General features: G+C 46.2%; 1 protein-coding gene across 4 annotated transcripts in view; it reads right to left on the bottom strand.

The window, feature by feature from the left end:
• Positions 1-6020: 6020 nt before the first annotated feature.
• ZMIZ2 (zinc finger MIZ-type containing 2) overlaps positions 6021-18074 on the bottom strand; it is a 90699-nt gene continuing 78645 nt past the window's right edge. For 3 of the 4 annotated variants that reach the window (XM_083368764.1, XM_083368767.1, XM_083368765.1), the window contains exons 16-19: positions 16274-16521; positions 15367-15533; positions 10060-10368; positions 6021-7878 (exon numbers count right to left, since the gene is read on the bottom strand). In XM_083368764.1, coding sequence (XP_083224890.1) covers positions 7771-7878; positions 10060-10368; positions 15367-15533; positions 16274-16521 — 832 coding nt within the window. In that variant the 3' untranslated portion in view covers positions 6021-7770. The remainder of the gene's footprint in view (positions 7879-10059; positions 10369-15366; positions 15534-16273; positions 16522-18074) is intronic. The other variant, XM_083368766.1, reaches the window with a different exon arrangement.

Genomic DNA, 18074 nt, shown 5'->3' with positions numbered 1-18074 from the left:
GGGTAGGGCTTATATTACGAGCATCCTGAAAAATCATGCTAGGGCTTATTTTCCAGTAGGGTCTTATTTTCAGGGAAACACGGAAACTGTACACAACATTCGTCTTCAGTAGCTTTTTATTGCTCATTCTCCCCTAACTAAATACATCTATTTCCCTTGCAGCCTGAGAAACTGTGTTTCATTAGTACAAACACTTGCTCTAGGTACAAAAGCCATCACATTCAGTTCTCTGCAGTTAAAAAGAATGATTTCCCATTGAGTGCGATCAACATTTGCTCAACAGACCCCCTTCTCAGCTACAGCAAGTACCAAATGATGGAGAACAAAATGATAACTGGTAGCGATGCATCCTCTCATCATCAGTTGACATGACAAAAAGCAATTTTCCCTGCAAGTTTGTACTGTCCTTAAAACCGGAAGGTATAATACAGAGTATTTATTTATATAACTCATTTGTCAGCCTGAAAATGGTTGCAGAAATAATCTTCATATCTGTCTGTCTGTCTGTCTGTCTGTCTGTCTGTCTGTCTATCTATCTATCTATCTATCTATCTATCTATCTATCTATCTATCTATCTATCTATCTATCTATCTATCTATCTCCACTTAGCCCATAGGAAATTACCACCCCCACCCCCCAAAAAAACCCCAGGCAAGAGCAGCAGGGGTTTCAGGCTGAGGAAATAAACTGGGAAAGTAAGCCAATTAAAAAAACTAAACTCAGAAAAATTATTGGTGCCCCCACCCCCGGAGTGAAAAATATTTTTAGTTTTTGCTCTGGAAGCCAACACCAAAGTTGAGCACCTTAAACCCCTCATTGGAGCAACTTCTCTCCTGCCTCCCTCCCCACCCCATGATTCCCACCGTTCCCAGGTAGGATTACAATTCTGACTGGCAGGAAACACAGCCTGGCTGGGTTTGTAGAGATGCCCTGAATAGATGCCGCCAAGGAAGTGGCCCCACTGCGATCACACCAATCACGTAGTCAAGCAAACACAGTGCCAGCGTGCTGGTTATGCTCATGTCCGACAGTGAAATTGCGAGTTCTTCCGGCAAGATGGATTTCTTGGAGGGATTCTAGAATAATCCTTGGGGATTAGACCTTGAGGCCCCACCTGTTCCCTCATCTTCCCTCCCCCCACCCCTTCCTTTTCTGTCCTGTACCTGCCACTGGAATCTGTGCAAGAGCCATCTGTTCCCGGGGCAGCCTTTGCCGCAGCCGTCAGACATGCTCAGCCGCCCTGCTATGCAAAGCACGAGCTCCTGATTTAATTCACCCAACAGATGCCAAGATTGTATTATGCTTCTTAGTTGCAGACCCAGGAAGTACTTCAACTTAATCGCTAGGGAGTACTTTTCAAGTGGGGCTATGTGAAAATTTCAGGAGCGTTCAACCTTCTGGAGCTAAAGTGGATTCCTTAAAGCTTTTGGAATGAATTTGAGCTCAGCTCCACCTTCGGAACACCTCAGAACACAGGGTGACTATCCAGAAGAAAACACCCACACCCTAATCCGAGTCTTGAAACGTCTAACCCCAGTTTCCACACTGGGCTAACTTTTAATGTGATTTGATTTAGCATGCAGCGTGAAAAATGACCGTTTGGGTTTCTAAATCACGCTTCAGCACTTAGTATGAGGTGCAAATCCTGTCAGCTACTGTTTTATACACAAGGGTTTACGTAAACAGTAGTTAGCTGAAATGTCTGAACTCAGCCATTGTGTGGACAATTAATCGCTTTAGACCAGACTGTCGTTCACTTGAATCTGCAGCACCTCAGGTTTTCAGGGCTAAGAAGGTCAGAAAACTGAATTAGTTGCATACTTGCAGGACACCGTTGCTCAAATAGCTCTGTCAGGGGATAACCTGCACCATGTCCAGTGGCAGCTACCAGGATGGCAAATTTGAAGACAAAATAAGAGGCTTGTGGGACAGCACACCTGGGTTGAAGAAATTGAACCTAATTTTCCACCTGAAGGCAGGACAAGCAATGAGATGGACGCTAATCAAGGAGAAAAGGCAGGGGAAATTTCCTGACAGAACAATTAATCAGTAGAACAGCTTCCCTTCGGAAGTTGTGGGTGCTCCGTCACTGGAGAGTTTCAAGGATAGCCATTTGTCTGAAATGGTCTAAATGTCTCTTGCTTGAACAGGGGGTTGGACTAGAAGACCTCCCTCCCAACTCTTGTTATTCTATTATTCATTCTTGTGCCTGCTGCTCCAGGAAGGTAGCATGAATAATTTATTCTATATTAATCATTTTGTATTAAGTAACAAGCTAAGACACCAAAGACTTTAGAAGGAAGTTGCAGTGTTGACAAGCATATAATGGACTGTGGTTTTGTCTGTTTCATTGTCTTCTCCAGGAACCTAATTGCTATGCAGTTATCATCCAGATGTGTTGGCCATAAATGGAGATTCTGAGAATTGCTGCCCAGCACATCCAGAGTGGGAATGAAGAATTGAGGGAGGCTGTTTTATGCTTTTATTTCTGCCAGTGAAATGTCACTGGAGTGAATAGCAGGAAGAGAGTGTTGTTTAGCCATTCATTAACCTATGTATTCCTTGTCAGAAGTTTGTGGATGCAGAGAATATGAGAAAATAATTCCTTATCATGCAGATTTGTTCACATGCCCTATGGGCATGCCTGTGTCTGTATTCTTGCATGCCTGTGTCATACAGGTAATAAATGAGCCCCAATCATCTCTTTCAAGAGAAAGAATGTCTTAGCATTAAAATCAATGGTAATAAGTGAAAATGGATTATTCTATGGGTAAAAATAGGCGAGTTTCTTTCAGTTTCACTCCTCCCCCCATCTTCATTACATTATGGCCGGATTCAAAATCAACAGTCTGTTGTGTTCTTCACCTGGAATAACCTTAGTGAGCTCTTATTTATTGTATCCCAGAGAAAAGGAATGCAATGTGCAGCAACATTTATGCAGATGTTTTTCTGACAGTTCAGAGCTGCAAAAGAAAAGAAAAATCTCTGGAGCTCTTAGGATAAAATTGAGCTCGGGACTTGCTTGTGCGCTGATAAAAGCAAGCAGTCCTTCATTAGAAACCCATGTTTATTGGGAGCTTCCCTGAGGTGGTAGAGGTGGTCAGCAGAATAAATACCTGGCAATGCAGAAAGAAGGGGGGGAAAAGAGCCTTATTCTGAATAATGTATTATAATCTAGTACATTATTAATGGGTGAAAACCAGTAGGCCTCCATAATTGAAGGCATGCGATTCCTAGCAATGATCTTACCTGGATATTGAACTCATGAGCTATGAGTTATCAGTCAAAATGATCTCTTCCTGCTTTCACTCACGGACTGTATGTCAAAGAAAGGAGAAATGCTGAACGGGGTATTTCTCTGGGCATGCGTTGGTGATAAGGGACGTCTGAAGGGCCCAGAGAGGACATTCAGAATCTGCAAGGCTACCTAATGTCAATTCTCCTCCACTCACTGATGAACCGCCTGGAAATTGGTAGAGGAAATTCTTATCATCCTCAGCAGTAATTTTCTACATGCCACGAGGGGGAGGCTCAGTCTAGATACCAATTTATTTCCAAGGCTTGCTCCTTTTTTTTTTAAGCTGGCATCTTGGCTGTCTCCCTTTCCCAGTAATCTGCAGAAGTTCAGCATACAGGACCTGACATCATTAACATCCCCAGACAAAATAATCTGGAGGAATGTATGGCCTTGCTGACAGTGATACGTTCTACTGTGCTTCCTACATTTTGTTAATACTATGTTGTGCAGTTTCTGTTCTGTCTCACATTTCCCTTTGGAGGACTAAGATTTAATTCTAAGCAATCAAGATCTCTTTAGTCCTTAACGATTTCTCCTCCTTGTTCTAAAAGCTTCCTTGAGCTTTGCAGTAAGGTGCTTTGTAAGCAAGAACTGCCTTTAGCTCATTTTCATTTCTTCCCAAAATTTGTCTTGGGGGGGGGGGTACAAAACAAGCATCTTTCAAATCTCACTTGCTGCTTAACGCTCCAGCAAAAATCTAGTCCTGCGTTCCCTTGCCAAAATTTTGGTTTTTGAAATTTCCTCAGTTTCCTGCGGACCATCTGGGATTCAGGAATTCAGGTCATCCGTTGCCTGCTTTCCCTATCTCCCTTTTACTTAGAAATAGCCTCGAGTACATTTAATTGTGGACTTTCTCCTGGATTACTGGGAACCTGCAGTCTACTGGACCAGTTGTAATTCCATCTATCCCAACTACTGCCTATAAAAAGTGGCAGAGACATTCCAAAATGTCAGACAAATATATTCCGCAACCTAATCTGCTGAACTGGAGCTGGGGGCGGGGATCAAACCTTGATACGGTGCTCTTCCAATGACCCTTCTCCCATTATGCAGGGCATTTTCAGACTCTTCCACACTGGCACCAGGGCAACTTCAAAATGTCTGACAGCTGATCTGTTTCGGTCTTGGAATGAGATTCAGCTTGCTAAAAGCTCTTCTCACCAGGGTGGCTATTTGGAATTGTTGTTGTTTTAACCAGTCACGTCCGACTCTTTATAGGCAGGTGTTCTCCATGCTACCCTGTCAAGCACAGATCCTTTCAGTTCTTGGATGTTCAACTTTGTGTCAGATTTGATGTTATCAAGCCAGTGTGCCCTTTGCTTGCCCCTTCTTCTTGATCCGCTAACCATTCCTAGCATCACTGCCTTCTCCAATGAACTCGCACACATGACAAGGCCAAAGTAAATCAGACATGCCCTTATGATTTTAACTCCTAGCGATGCATCTGGTTTATACAATTTAACACCTCTGTTAGTTACTCTGGCTGTCCATGGTATACACAATCATTTACACCAGCATCACAGTTGAAAGGCGTCGATTCTTTGATCAGCCATTCTTAAGCTTTTTGGACTACTCCAAAGGAAACCCGTAAGGTAGATTTCCTAGACTTGAAACGGACAGGTACATCCATTGAAACACGCCTGCCTGCAGGAAGGCTAGATCCAGATTCAGTCACACCTGTAATTAATGGCACTGTAGTTAGACATGACCAAATTCTCAGTAATTTTAATAGTTGTCTGTAGCTACATCAAGATGCAGGTCACTGGGCACTGCCATTACAATCGCTGGCCCAGTGCCATCAAGACACTTCTGATATTGCAAAAAATCTCTAATTGCAGCAAACGTTAGAAATTATTTTGAGGCCATCAAAATTTGGGCAATGCTACGTTTCCTTCTTTCTCTCTTTTTGAAAAATATTCTAACCTTCCATTTTTCTTGGCATACCAGGACAACTAACACTGCATTCATTTACTTTGATGGGCACAAAGACCTACAACTCAACTTAGGATAGAGATGCTTAACCTGAACATGCATGGCTCTGCCATTTTTGCACCTCCAATATGGTAGGCTAGCAGCTGATTTGAGGTGCTTCATATGGGCTGGTTCTAATGATGGTAAAAGAAGCATGTAGCCAAGTTTCCTTTCCTTCAAACACCCAGATTTGAATGAAAGTGGGCCAAGATTCACTGAATTCCAGCACAAAGACCTAGAAGAGATTAGATTTATGTTTTTACTGGAGGGCACGTACAAATGCCAGGTTCACTGCAAAGAGGAGAAACATCCCTCAATTTTAGAAAGGGAGAGATTTTTTTAATAGCTATTTATAGATTTTTTTCTTCTCTGCGGCCTTTCAGCCTCCACCATCTTTTTAACCTTCTAGCATGGCCCCAAAATGTTTCTCCCCTTCCAAAGCTGTATTCTCTGCAATGCCTTCAGTATTATTTTGCCTCTTGTGACAACAGACCATCTCCAATCAAACAAATGATTACAGTTATGCCTTAATTAAAATTGCGCTCCCAGTCATTCCTTGGTTTCTGTGACACTGCTGCCAATTTCAGTATGTTTTGGCCTTGGGGTGGTCATTCGACTTGTCTCTTCAAGAAACGAGTTCCTACATTCTTCAGGAGAGGAGGAGAAAATAAGTCACCATGTTATGTGACCTGCCCTGTCCCCCACATTTACCCTTTGAGGCCACAAGCAATCAAACTTGAAAAGTCAACAGCCCACAAAAGATATTTGGTGAGCCCCACCAAAAAGAATCCTTTAATATATAGCAATAATGAAACAAGATACACAAAAGTCAACAGAGCTGTCAGCACTTGGACACAGGGACTCCCTGGCTCAGGAAACCTGGCCACAAACAATGGCTTGATTCTTCACAGACAAGACCACATTTGGGACCTCTTCACCACTGTCCCAAATGCAACCGTAACCAAAGTAGGTTCCTGGGCAGGGTGGAAGGGGACGGAAGGCCAACACACACACATATTTTAAAACTTAAGTTTTTGGATTTGTCTCGTTGCCACTTAACTTTCGGGGGCTCGGGACCAAAATGAATAAAACCTCGGCATCCAGACCCTCCTTTGGTGGGATCCCCAGAGGTCAAATGCAAGGGACAGGCCCCAGCTATGGCTAAAAGCATCACGTCTCTGGATGGTGCCCTCTGTCCCACGTGGAATGGTCTATATTACAATCTAGGAAGCTTATGCACATTTATACAGAGGACCTTCGCCCCACGCCTGGGGAGCCTCACGAGACTATACAACAAGTGTGATGAGTTTTTAAAACATTCTCTTTCCCATCCTTCCCACCTTCGTTTCCTCCCACCCTCACTTCTATTTTTATTTTTGTTTGTTTGCTTTAGTGTTTCTACATTATGTACATTGTTGTGCTTGTAGATGGATCCCTCAACTGACGGAGGCAATCTGTCAGGCTGTGTCTGAGGAGCTTTTGGTTCTTTCAGTCAGAGATGCATCTCTTCACTTTTGCAGTCAACGGGAAGTCACAGGGGACTATTTGCTAGCTTGAATTCACCTGGGCGCCTTCTGCGGAGAACAGCCGCCTCTTTTTTTGAAGAGACAATGGGCGGGTTGCTGATCTGGATCTGGCGTTGCTCTCGCCATGATGCGGGAAGCCGCTGGATGAACTGCTGCTCTGTCCATCTCAGGGTTGTAGAGGACAGGAAGAACTACTGTAGCTCATGGGGAGGAGGGCTCCAGATGCAGGGACAGATAAGAGCAGGCAAGCTTTATCTGCTTTCTCTCGATGTGCTGGAGCTCTGCTGTTCCTTGGAGTTTGTTCTTTAAAATCCACGAGGAAAGTGGCTTTCCATGGCTTCATATGATCAGGCAAACTTGCTCATCTCAAGGTATCAAGAATGGCGCCCGTGAGGGGAGCTGTCAGTTCTACTAACATTTCCGAAGGGTATCCAGATGCATTTCCCTCTCGCCCGGCTGCAGGTTTGTGAGAGATATCTTGGGAATATTATTAGAAACAAGACAGTGCCTGGTACCTGATCTGGCCTGAGCAACATGATAAAAACCCATTTTTCAGGAATGGTCCCCATCAGCAGCAGCAGCACCATCTCTCCTGAGCTGAGAGGATTTCTCAAAACAAGTAAGCCAAGCATTCCTAGTCTTCCAGGGCAGCCCTTTTGTAGACAAGAGGCAATCCTAGCAAAAGGAGATGGCTGCCTGACCAAAGTCCCTCGAGCTGATTCAAAGCAGGGCTTCATGGCCACCACCAGGATACAAGGCGATGTCTCTCTCTTGATGACAGCCTGGTAAGCTACGGGATGAATTGTAAAAGTGAAAGTGTGTATATGACTGTGTCTGTGTGTGTGTGTGTGTGTGTGAGAGAGAGAGAGAGAGAGAGAGAGAATAAGAGAAGAGAGAGAGAGTGAGAGAAAGAGAGAGAGAGATTGCATACATGGTGGGTGGAGCATGATGCCCAGGTTCCATCTGGGGTGACTTCAATTGTTCTCAAACAATGAGAGCAGATCATCGTTGCTATTATTGGGAAGGTCGGGGGGCCCCAAGTAGGACAGCAGCTCATCTGGGTTTGTCAGCTCAGGAAGAAGCTGAAGACAAGATGGAGAGAATCAGGGTTATCTGCTAGCTCTGTTGTGGCAGAACATCACAAACGTGACCAGGCTGCAGGATCAAAAACAACATACAATCCAGAAAAATCATATGGGGCGGGGTGGGGGGGAGGACATGGGCATCCATGCAAGAGGCCTGGAGAAAGATGGGAGACCATCCACAAGAGCAGAAATCTGAGAGTGTCACCTTCTAACTTGCCAGGTTGAGATCGCTCGCCTTCGTGCTTCACCTTTTCTTAATGGAGACCTTTTTATGCAATTCTGGGGCTGAAGCCTTCAATGCCAATATAATCAATGTTTAAATCAAACTGCTGTTTTTCTGCCTTGATTGTCTGATATGGGTCTGTCTGCCAGTGAAGAGTGACAAAGGCAACACACTGCACTAGCAAACACATGGGATGGGACCTCTCTGTGCTGGAGTTACGCTAAATAATAAGGCAGCCAGTAACTACTCTGTATTAGCCTTGTAGCCTCCTGGCTAACAGACCATTGCCATGTGCTAAATAACAATAATCCGCTGGAACTCCCCGCTTCCAAAGGTTACTTGACATCTCCCTTTTCTGGCAAAAAGTAGACTATTAGTAGTATTACAACACCCCTGTGTTTCTCATCTGGTGACCTTATCACAAGGCTTGTGTGAAATATTTTCTTTTCGATTCTCGTATGTCTGATTTTAGTATTTGGCTTGCATTTTAAATTATATGCAATTGTGTTAAAAGCCTATGACAGAAAGACATAAATATTAGCTGTCTGTTTCAAATAGGCCATGCCCTAACCATGTCAACGTTGCCCTGAGCCTGCAGGGAAAGCTCTTTGCACCACCTGGAAGATAAGGTGGGCAAAGGAGCCCTTTCTGCTTCCCAAAGTACATCCTGAAAGGAGGGGAACTGAATTTTTCAAAGCTTCATTTTCTACGTGGGTGTGGCTTTAGGTGCTAAACAGATCTTGTAGAGACTTAAGTGCAGTGGTGGGATTCATCTGGTTTCCACTGGTTCGGCAGAAGGGTAGCTAATTTTTTGTTGGGTTCAGCAAATCAGCTGAAGCCCTAGCCCTTTTTTGCAAGGCCCAGAACAGACCACCGGAAGTACATGGATGCCACTTCTGGAAGTTCATTCTGAGCCTTGGAGGCCTGAGGGAGGCCTCCCAGGCCCAGAACAGACCATCGGAAGTGTGCGGACGCCACTTCTGGAAGTCTGTTCTGAGCCTTGGAGGCCTGAGGGAGGTCTCCCAGGTCCAGAACAGCCCACTGGAAGTGTGTGGACACCACTTCAGGAAGTCCGTTCTGGGCCTCGGAGGCCCAGGCCCAGAAAACACTTCCAAAAGCAATGTCCACGCAGAGAACTGGTTGTTCAGGTATTTGAATCCCACCACTGCTTAAGTGTGTATCTCATTCCTTACTCTGTTCACCCAGGTGGGTCCCAAAGGTGCTTTTTCAAGAGGCAGTTGGTTTTTTCTTTCTTTCTTTGAAGATGTTTCACTTCTCATGCAAGAAGTTTCTTCAGCTTTCGTCCAAGAAGCTTCTTGGATGAGAAGTGAAACGTCTTCAAAGAAAAACAAGAAAGTCCACTTGCCTCTTGAAAAAGCACCTTTGGGACAACCATGACCTGGATAGACTGAGAATCTCCACAGACACATCCCCCAGGTGGCCCAATTTTTGAGAAAGCTTCTGAAGATACCTATTTTGACTCCTGACCTTCCTGACAAGCCCCTAGGCCAGGGGTAGGCAACCTTGGCTCTTTTATGACTCGTGGACTTCAACTCCCAGAATTCCTGAGCCAGCATGGCTCAGCTTGGAAACCTCTCTCTTTCCCCTCAGCGTGGCTGGCTCAGGAATTCTGGGAGTTGAAGTCCACGAGTCATAAAAGAGCCAAGGTTGCCTACCCCTGCCCTAGGGTTTGCATAGTCTCCATTCAGCAATGAGGGAGCAGAGCAAATATGCTGGCAAGGCAGACACTAGTTTGGGCCCCTTCCCTCTACTTTATGTGCCACCGGGAGACCTTCTGATGTCCAGCTGCCTTGGGGTCCACCACATCACTTTGCTTCCTGTACATGGGCAGAGATCTGTGTGTATGTGTGTGGAAAGGGAGTTTGGGGCTTCCAGCACATCCAGAAAGAGAGAGGGGAAGGTGAGCTTGGGAAGGAGGGCTCCATGCTACTTACGTCAAGGGAAGGTTCAGGCCCATCCACGGGCCCAGGTGGCGCTCCCATGCCAGGACCAGGGTTAAAAGGGAGCTCCCCTCCATGTGTTGGGCCTCCAGTGCCTGGCTGTCCCGGTGCCTGGCGTGATGGTGGGGGAGGAGGAGGAGGGGGGTTCCGGTGATGGAGCTGCTGTTGCTGCTGTTGCTGCTGCTGCTGCTGCTGTGGCGGCTGCTGCTGCTGCTGTCCTGGCTGGTTGCTGAGGTTGGGGTTGTTTAGGCCCTGTTGCCCAGAATTGTGTGAAGAAGGATCCATCCTGCTTGATGGAGGCATCTGCAGTCGCAAAAGAAGAAAACAAAACCGCTGAGGGCGGGCAGAGCTGCAATCCCAGGAGAGCTTCACCATCCCACAGTGCAGACCCTTTCTCTGGTGTGGGTAACTTCATCTCCCAATATTCTCCCATCTCACCCTGCAGGCCGCCCAAGACGACCACGTTGTTGTGATTCAGGGTCAGCCTGTGGGTTCGGCAGTTGGGTCGGACGATTCAGAGGAGGAGGAGGGGGGGTGTTGGAGAGCTTGCTGAGAATAATATTGAGGCTCCACAGAGCCCTCAGCCAGGCCCCTCCCATCTGGTCACGACGCAGACCCAGCTGTGTGAGCCTGACAGCGTGGATGAAGATGACCCACAGCTGGCCCTGTTCAAGGACGCCCGACGCAGGAGGCAGTCAATCAGGAGTAAACAGAGGAAGGCAATGGGGCACCTCGGAAGGAGGCAGAGAGAAGCCACGCCTTGAACTGTTTAAAAGGGGAATGTGTGGGAGGGCTGGTTTGCTGAAGGCAACCGTTTGAATAGCTCCTGTTTCATGGTTCGTGTTTGCTCTCTTTGCTCTGTTTTATCTTTTTATGTTAATAAATTTGGCAGGCTTAGTTCCAGCCTCTTGCCTTCTTGTAAAAGGGGTTGTCCCTGCCTTTTCTGCAGGGCCGGTAGCAGGCTGGTACAGAACACGCATTCCCATGAACTACTAAGCTATATCTTTTGCCGAGTTGGCTTGGTATGTAAGCCAGGCTCAACAATCAACAACAGTGGATTTGGCTCCCTCATCACACAAGCCAAACACACATTCTCGGTTAGACCAAATAAGAATCCAGGGGCTGCCACAAAGGAGAGGAAGTCAACTTATTCTCCAAGTTGAAGGCAGGACAAGAAGAAAAGGATGGAAACTAATCAAGGAGAGAAGCAACCTAGAACTAAGGAGAAATTTCCTGACAGTTAGAACAATTAACCAGTGGAACGACTTGCCTCCAGAAGTTGTGAATGCTATAATGCTGAAAGTTTTTAAGAGATTGGACAACCATTTGTCTGAAATAGTATAGGCTTTTCTGAGCAGGGGGTTGAACGAGAAGACCTCCAAGGTCCCTTCTGTTATTTTGTATTCTGTAGACATGATGTTAGCAACAAGGATGGAGGCTGGTCATCCAGACAGAAAACAAGACTAAACGAACTAATTCTACTTTATTGTAAGACTACAGCAACAGAATCTAGCAAATATGAAGGTACAAATTTTCCACCCTTCACTTTTAACTGCTTGATCCACTTGGGTGGATCTCACCTAAGTTTCTTCCCCTGACCATTAATCCACTGAGGGATCCCTCCTCTCTTATCTGTTCCCTAGGCAGCATCTTTTCCCATTGTTCCTCAAGGTCATCCTCACATTCCATGCCATCCTGCAAGCCATCTAAACCTCCAACTGACTGACTTCAGGCTGTTCGGCATCCCTCCTGCACTCCAGAGATTTGTTTCTGCTTCCATTGCAGTGCCTTATTCTGACTGGGATATGCTTTCATCCATTACCTTAACAAGGTGCACACACAGACACACAGACACACACACACACACACACAGAAGGGGGGGTGTCGTCTAGGAAATGTTTGCCTAGCACTCCTTCCAGCATGAAACAGCGTCAATATTTCTTGTCACCTGAAAGAGGAACTGTCTGATTCCTCACGATATCTTGCAGAGGCGCGACATTTTTTGGCAGAAAGCACCTTCCCCTGGAGATATGCTGATGAGGACCCCCTGCTGATGAAACAAACAGCCCCCTCCTTTTCCTCCCTTCCTGCTCAGTGGGCTGCCTGAAATTAAATTCCTCTCAAAATTACACCGAGTAGGCGGAGGATTGCCAGTCGCTCAAACCTGCTATTCTTAAGGGAAGATTCAACACATTTTTTTTAGCACGAGGCTTCTTTTAGGCACTGAGTCACTTGGATCTCTGGGTGATCTTTTTTGGGGGGTGGGTGGGTTTCTTGGCTTGTCTCATTATTCATTTCTCCACCCTAGAATCCCACGCAGAGGAAATCCGGCGGTGACACAATTAGCAGAACTGGCCAAGAAAGACAGTTTGCGCCATGCAATATGTGCCTCTCCCACAGTTCTGCCTGATGGCATCGGGAATTAGCTCTGCTTAGCAAGAGCGGAAGTCACGCATCATGGCTGCCGACGCACCAGTGCTTCAAAGCTCACCCAGCGGTGCTGGGATGCAGTCATGCCCAGCCCCCCTGCAGAGTCCTGAGTCTGGACCAGCTCTCAGCCTTGGCATCTGCCAACATTTTGTTACCCAGCTGATAACTCAATTGGCACACCCTGCAGGGAGTAAAACCTAAACCCAATAAATCTTGCAAGTTCTTGGTTAAATCCTGGGCTGAGGTGGGCAGAAGAGACAAGGCTGCAGCTTAACGGGCAAGGCTCACTTTGCAGGCCAATGTTCACGGACTGGGGGTGGGGGGTGGTCCAGCTTACAGAATAACAGTGACGGAAGGGACTTTGGAGGTGGTCTAGTCCAACCCCCTGCTCCAACAGGAGACCCTCTACCATTCCGGATAAATGGTTGTCCAATCTCTTCTTAAAAACCTCCAGCGTTGGCAAGCTGTTCCCCTTGGTTAACTGTTCTCCCTGTCAGGAAGAGTAAGTTCTAGATTTCTCTTTGATACATTTCCATCCGTTATTTCTTGCCTTGCCCTCAGGTGCTCTGGAGAATAGGTTGTCCCACAGAATAGGCTGAAACTCCACTGACTGGCTGTCACTCATTGGGGACGATAAGTGAGAAGAGGAAGCAGCTTCAGGTTGCTTGTAAGGCACCTTTTTAGGCTTCTGTCAATCCTGGTGCCACCTACTGGCAGCTGGCTGGATTTTGGCTGCATTTTTCTTCCAAAATTGATGCAGGGCAGGGACTTCGTCATAAGGACGCCCGAGAGAGGAAAACCCTTAGTGCAGAGAAAAGGAAGACTTCGTGGTGATGTTCGAGCTGGGGCTCAGCCAACCAAAACCGTCTGGCACTTGATTCAGAGCAGACAAAGAAGGTGTGACAGGCTTCTATAGCACTCGTTGCTTTACACCAGGGCTCTTCAAACTTGGCCATTTTATGACTTGTGGACTTCAGCTCCCAGAATTCCTCAGCTAGTGTGCCTGGCGGAGGAAATTAATAACAACAACAACAACAACAACAATAATATTGTTGTTGTTTGAAGGGACCTTGGAGGTCATCTAGTCCAACCACTGGTGAATTGTTCTAACTGTCAGGAACCATTCTGGGAGTTGAAGTCCACGAGTCATAAAAGGGCCATGTTTGAAGAGCCCTGCTTTACACGCTAAAAGGAGAGACGATCAGCTCAGAAAGAAGGGATGCGCCCCGTGCTCAGGCCTCGAAGGTGACTCTTTTGTAAGGCATTGAAGAACAAACGTACAGGTAGTCCACAACGTAGTTCATTTAGTGACTATTCAAAGTTACATTAGCGCTGAAAAATGGGACTTAGGACCAGTTTTCTCAGTTACCACCTTTGCAGCATCCCCACGATCACGTGGATCAAAATTCAGACACTTGGCAACTGGCTCATATTTACGGCGGCTCCAGAGTCCCAAGGTCACGGGATCCCCTTTTGCGGCCTTCTGGCCAGCCAAGTCGATGGGGAGGCCAGATTCACTGAACTGCAGCGATTCACCTCACAACCGTTGGCGAGAAAGGTTGCAAAACGGGGCAAAACTCACTTAACAAAAGGTCTCAGTGAGCCAACAGAAATTCTGGACTACAACTCCCATGAGCAGCCATACTTGTAGATATGATGGGTGGCGCATATGACGGGACCCGCTTTTCAAGGGCCTGAGGTTGAGGGTGGATGCTCTGCAGAGTGAAGACTGTGGGAGAAGCTTAGAACTAAAATCAGATGCTCTTCCTTTCTGCAAAAATGGATCAGGGACGCGGTGGCCCAGTGGGTTAGGACGCTGAGCTTGTCGATCAGAAAGTCAGCAGTTTGGCGGGTCGACTCCTGAGTGCCGCGTAGCAGAGTGAGCGCCTGTTACTCGTCCCAGCTCCTGCAAACCTAGCAGTTCAAAAGCACGTAAAAATGCAAGTAGAAAAATAGGGACCACTACGGTGGGAAGGTAACAGCGTTCCGTGCATCTTTGGCGTTTAGTCATGCCGGCCACATGACCATGGAGACGTCCTCGGACAAACGCTGGCTCTTCGGCTTTGAAACAGAGATGAGCACCGGCCCCTAGAGTTGGAAACGACTAGCACGCATGTGCGGGGGAACCTTTACCTTAGGTAAGGCATTGCATTTCCCCCCACCCCCAACTTCTCTTTGTTCTTAAGTGTCTCGCATAGATAGCAGAGCAAGCTGTCTGATCATCCGTGCCTGGCTGACTCCCGAGAGAACTCTTTCTGTTGATGTTCTCCTGAGGATTCCACTCGTAAGGCTGGGGGGGGGGAACTGTTGTCATCACAAGGGAGAAATGTGCATTTGTTCAGCTGCCTTTACAATGCCTCCTGGGGTGGCTGGGGTGGGAAATCACCCAAAGAATCCTGTCCCGTTCTTGTGTTCACACGGCCTGCCAATAAACACATGACGGGAGTTTTATGGAAAAAGCGCCACTTCGTAGTCAGGAGCTATAGAAACGAGAGGGCTTGCCAAACTCATCGTGATGTTGCTTGTGAGGTTTTTATGAACGGTTTTAAAATGGGCCGGGAGAAAGCCTCCACACAGCCATCGTTTGGCTGCCAAACTTCCCCAGATTTAAGCAACTGCCCACAAAACCTTTCAAGGAAGCACAGGGCAAATTCAGTGGAATCCATCGAAATCTAACACCGGGATTCTTACCTATCATGACAAGGAATGGGAGAGGAATCGATGTACCTACCTGTTCAAGAAGACTAAGAGGAACTGACCGTTACAGAGCGAAGATCCCAAGAGGAACAACGGTTGTGGACCACCCCTCATCGCCCATCTATAAACACCACTTCCCAATTTTTTCCCCCCCAAGAAGAACTTCTGGCTGACCTGTCCAGGGATGGAAGGAACAGTTGCCTTTTCGGGGGTCAGCAGGCTGCCTGGAATGTCAGACTGGTAGGAGATGGGAGGAGGCCCGGGGTTGAATTCATTTAACGTCGGGGTGCCGGGGTTCACAGTGGGGAATGAATCTGGGTAAGTTCCAGAAAAGGTTGAATCTGAAACAAGAAGTAGTAGTCAGGCGGGGAAAAAATAATCTTTCAGAAAAGGCTTGTGGGATACTTATACCAATATTTTGAATGAAGGTTAGTTCTAACTCTCCGCAAGTCATCATATCATTATGGTATCCGAAGCACAACATCCAGATTCAGTCACAGCTTTGTGCCATACAGTATTAACTTTGTGAACTCTAAAGCTTCCTCCTTCCGTTACATATTCAAGATGGGCAGTGATTAATATTTATATGTTACGTATATGCAAGGGTGTAGGTCTATACGTATGTTGTAGTATATATACTATGTTTTAAATGTGTGTTATGTATGTGTACACTTTGAGAGCAAGCAATTAAATTTCATTTTTAATGTGTGCCATTGTGCCCACAGTAAAACATGGCAATAAAGGTTATCTGTCTGTGTGTCTGTCTGTCTGTCTACCTACCTATCTTCTCTGTGGATTATGTTTCAATTTTGAATGGAGGGCTAGAAATTGACCTTCAAAGGTGGCTGGACAAAATGAAATCAAATTAATTGACATTTTGTTAACGTTTTATTATACTTTATGAAAATTAGAAATGAATTTATCTAAGCTAAATTCTCTACATACATTAAAAAATGACAATAAAGGTTATCTATCTATCTATCTATCTATCTATCTATCTATCTATCTATCTATCTATCTACTATTGATGTCTCTCAAGATCTGGGCCTTCCCCCCCCCCCAGGACTCAGAGCTGACTCACTTTGGCTGGTGTAGTCGCTGGCACCACCCCCAGCAGAAGAGGACTGCAAAGATCCAAAAGGCGAGGGCCCCGGTCCCAGGGCCGCAATCATCTCCATAACGCTGGGCATCACCATGTGGGTAGGGCTCATGGTGCGGCAACGCTTCAGCACGGGCCCATCCTGTTCCTCCTTGATGTGGATGTCAGGCTTGATCGGGACCGGCTTCCAGCTGCACGTCGGGTCGATGGTGATCTCTTCATATTCGGAGCTGGGTAAATGGGATGTTTGCACATGACACTCAACCCTCGTCCACATACACTGTGGATTTATGCAACCACACAGATATTGACACGTCATAAAGCATGCTGGGTTGAGCAGGGGGCTGGGCTCAATGGCTTACATGGCCTCTTCCAACCCTAGAATTTTAGGCCCCTACACAGGACCTCTTGATCATGAGCTGGTAACCTTGAAGATGAAGATGAACCAGGTGTCAACCTTCATTATTTCCAGCCTTTTTCGGCTAGGAGGTCATTGTCTAGCCCACAAGGAGGAAAAGCAAAAATTAAAAAAGGAAAAACAAATGAACGATCCCAAAAGGTTCTAAAAAAAAATCTAAATGGTTTTAAGGTGATGGTTAACTGCTGCAAACTAGTGGTAAAAATACCTCACAAAAATTTGGGGGTTGATGTTGAGGGGCTTCCAGCTTATGTTTCTGGGGCTACGTGGATGGTCGCCCCTGTTCTTAGCAATGTTGTTTCGCTCGACATTATTTCGTTGGGAGAAACATATGACAGAACATAGTACACTGCTTGTTCTATTCTTCACTGAAAAAGAATGCTTGTAAGCTGATTACTGACTGCATTATTAGGCAAACAACAGCTCACAGGAGTGCTATTGTTACTCCACCCATGGAACAAGCTCTAGTGTGTTCCGTGGGGCTGTCATCAGATGGACTTCCTTGGAAAAGCGTTTCTTCTACGAACGCTGTGATCAGAAATGTAAGCCTGACAATGTTATGGGAATTCAAATGAGGGACTGTGACTCTAGAGGAAATAAAACAAGAGAGCCAGCAGCAACGAGTAATATTGTGTTGCATTTTGCTTTAATGGAAAGAGCTTGGTTTCTCTTCAAGCTGAGCCTCCCTCCTTGAGGCCACAGTAGTCCAGATATGATGGCACCCGTTGGGTGGATAAGTACAGGTAGTCCTCAATTCAAAACTGCTTAATATTACGACACTAGGAAAAACTCACAGCATCCTCATGGTCACATGATTAAAATTCAGACAGTTCCAACTAGCATGTATTTAAGATGGTTGCCATGTCCCGGGATCATGTAATCACCATTTTTATCATCTTCCCAGACGGCTTCCATGACAAGCAAAGTCGATGGGGGATGCCTTGTTTAGCAATGGAAATTCTAGTTCCCAACTGTGGTTGTTAAAAGTCAAAGTTGGGGAGGTTTGGGGAGAGGGGAGGGGGAGGGGAGGGGTTTTGTATTCAAAAATGTACTGTAAAACTTTTCAATTAAAAAAAAGGCACAAAGGGCAACTACATAGTCACCCCTTCCCCTCCAGAAATCCATAACAACCTCAAAACCACCTGGTGAAGGTGGCATCCCAGGCAGAGATTTGAACCCTGGCTGGCCTCTGTTATGGGTTGAGAGTGGCACTTGGTCTTCTTCTCAAAAGCCTGCTAAGATCTGCAGGTCTACCTCGTACCCCTCCGTCAGAACAACCAAGTACCCTTCACGGATACCATTTCTATTTCTCTTCTAATATCTTAAGATTCCGTCTAATCTCAAACGTCAGAGTGGAAGAAGCAT

This window comes from Vipera ursinii (genome assembly GCF_947247035.1).
Source record: "Vipera ursinii genome assembly, chromosome: 8".
NCBI classification, from domain to species: Eukaryota; Metazoa; Chordata; class Lepidosauria; order Squamata; family Viperidae; genus Vipera; species Vipera ursinii.
This window is presented reverse-complemented; position numbering and strand designations above follow the sequence as displayed.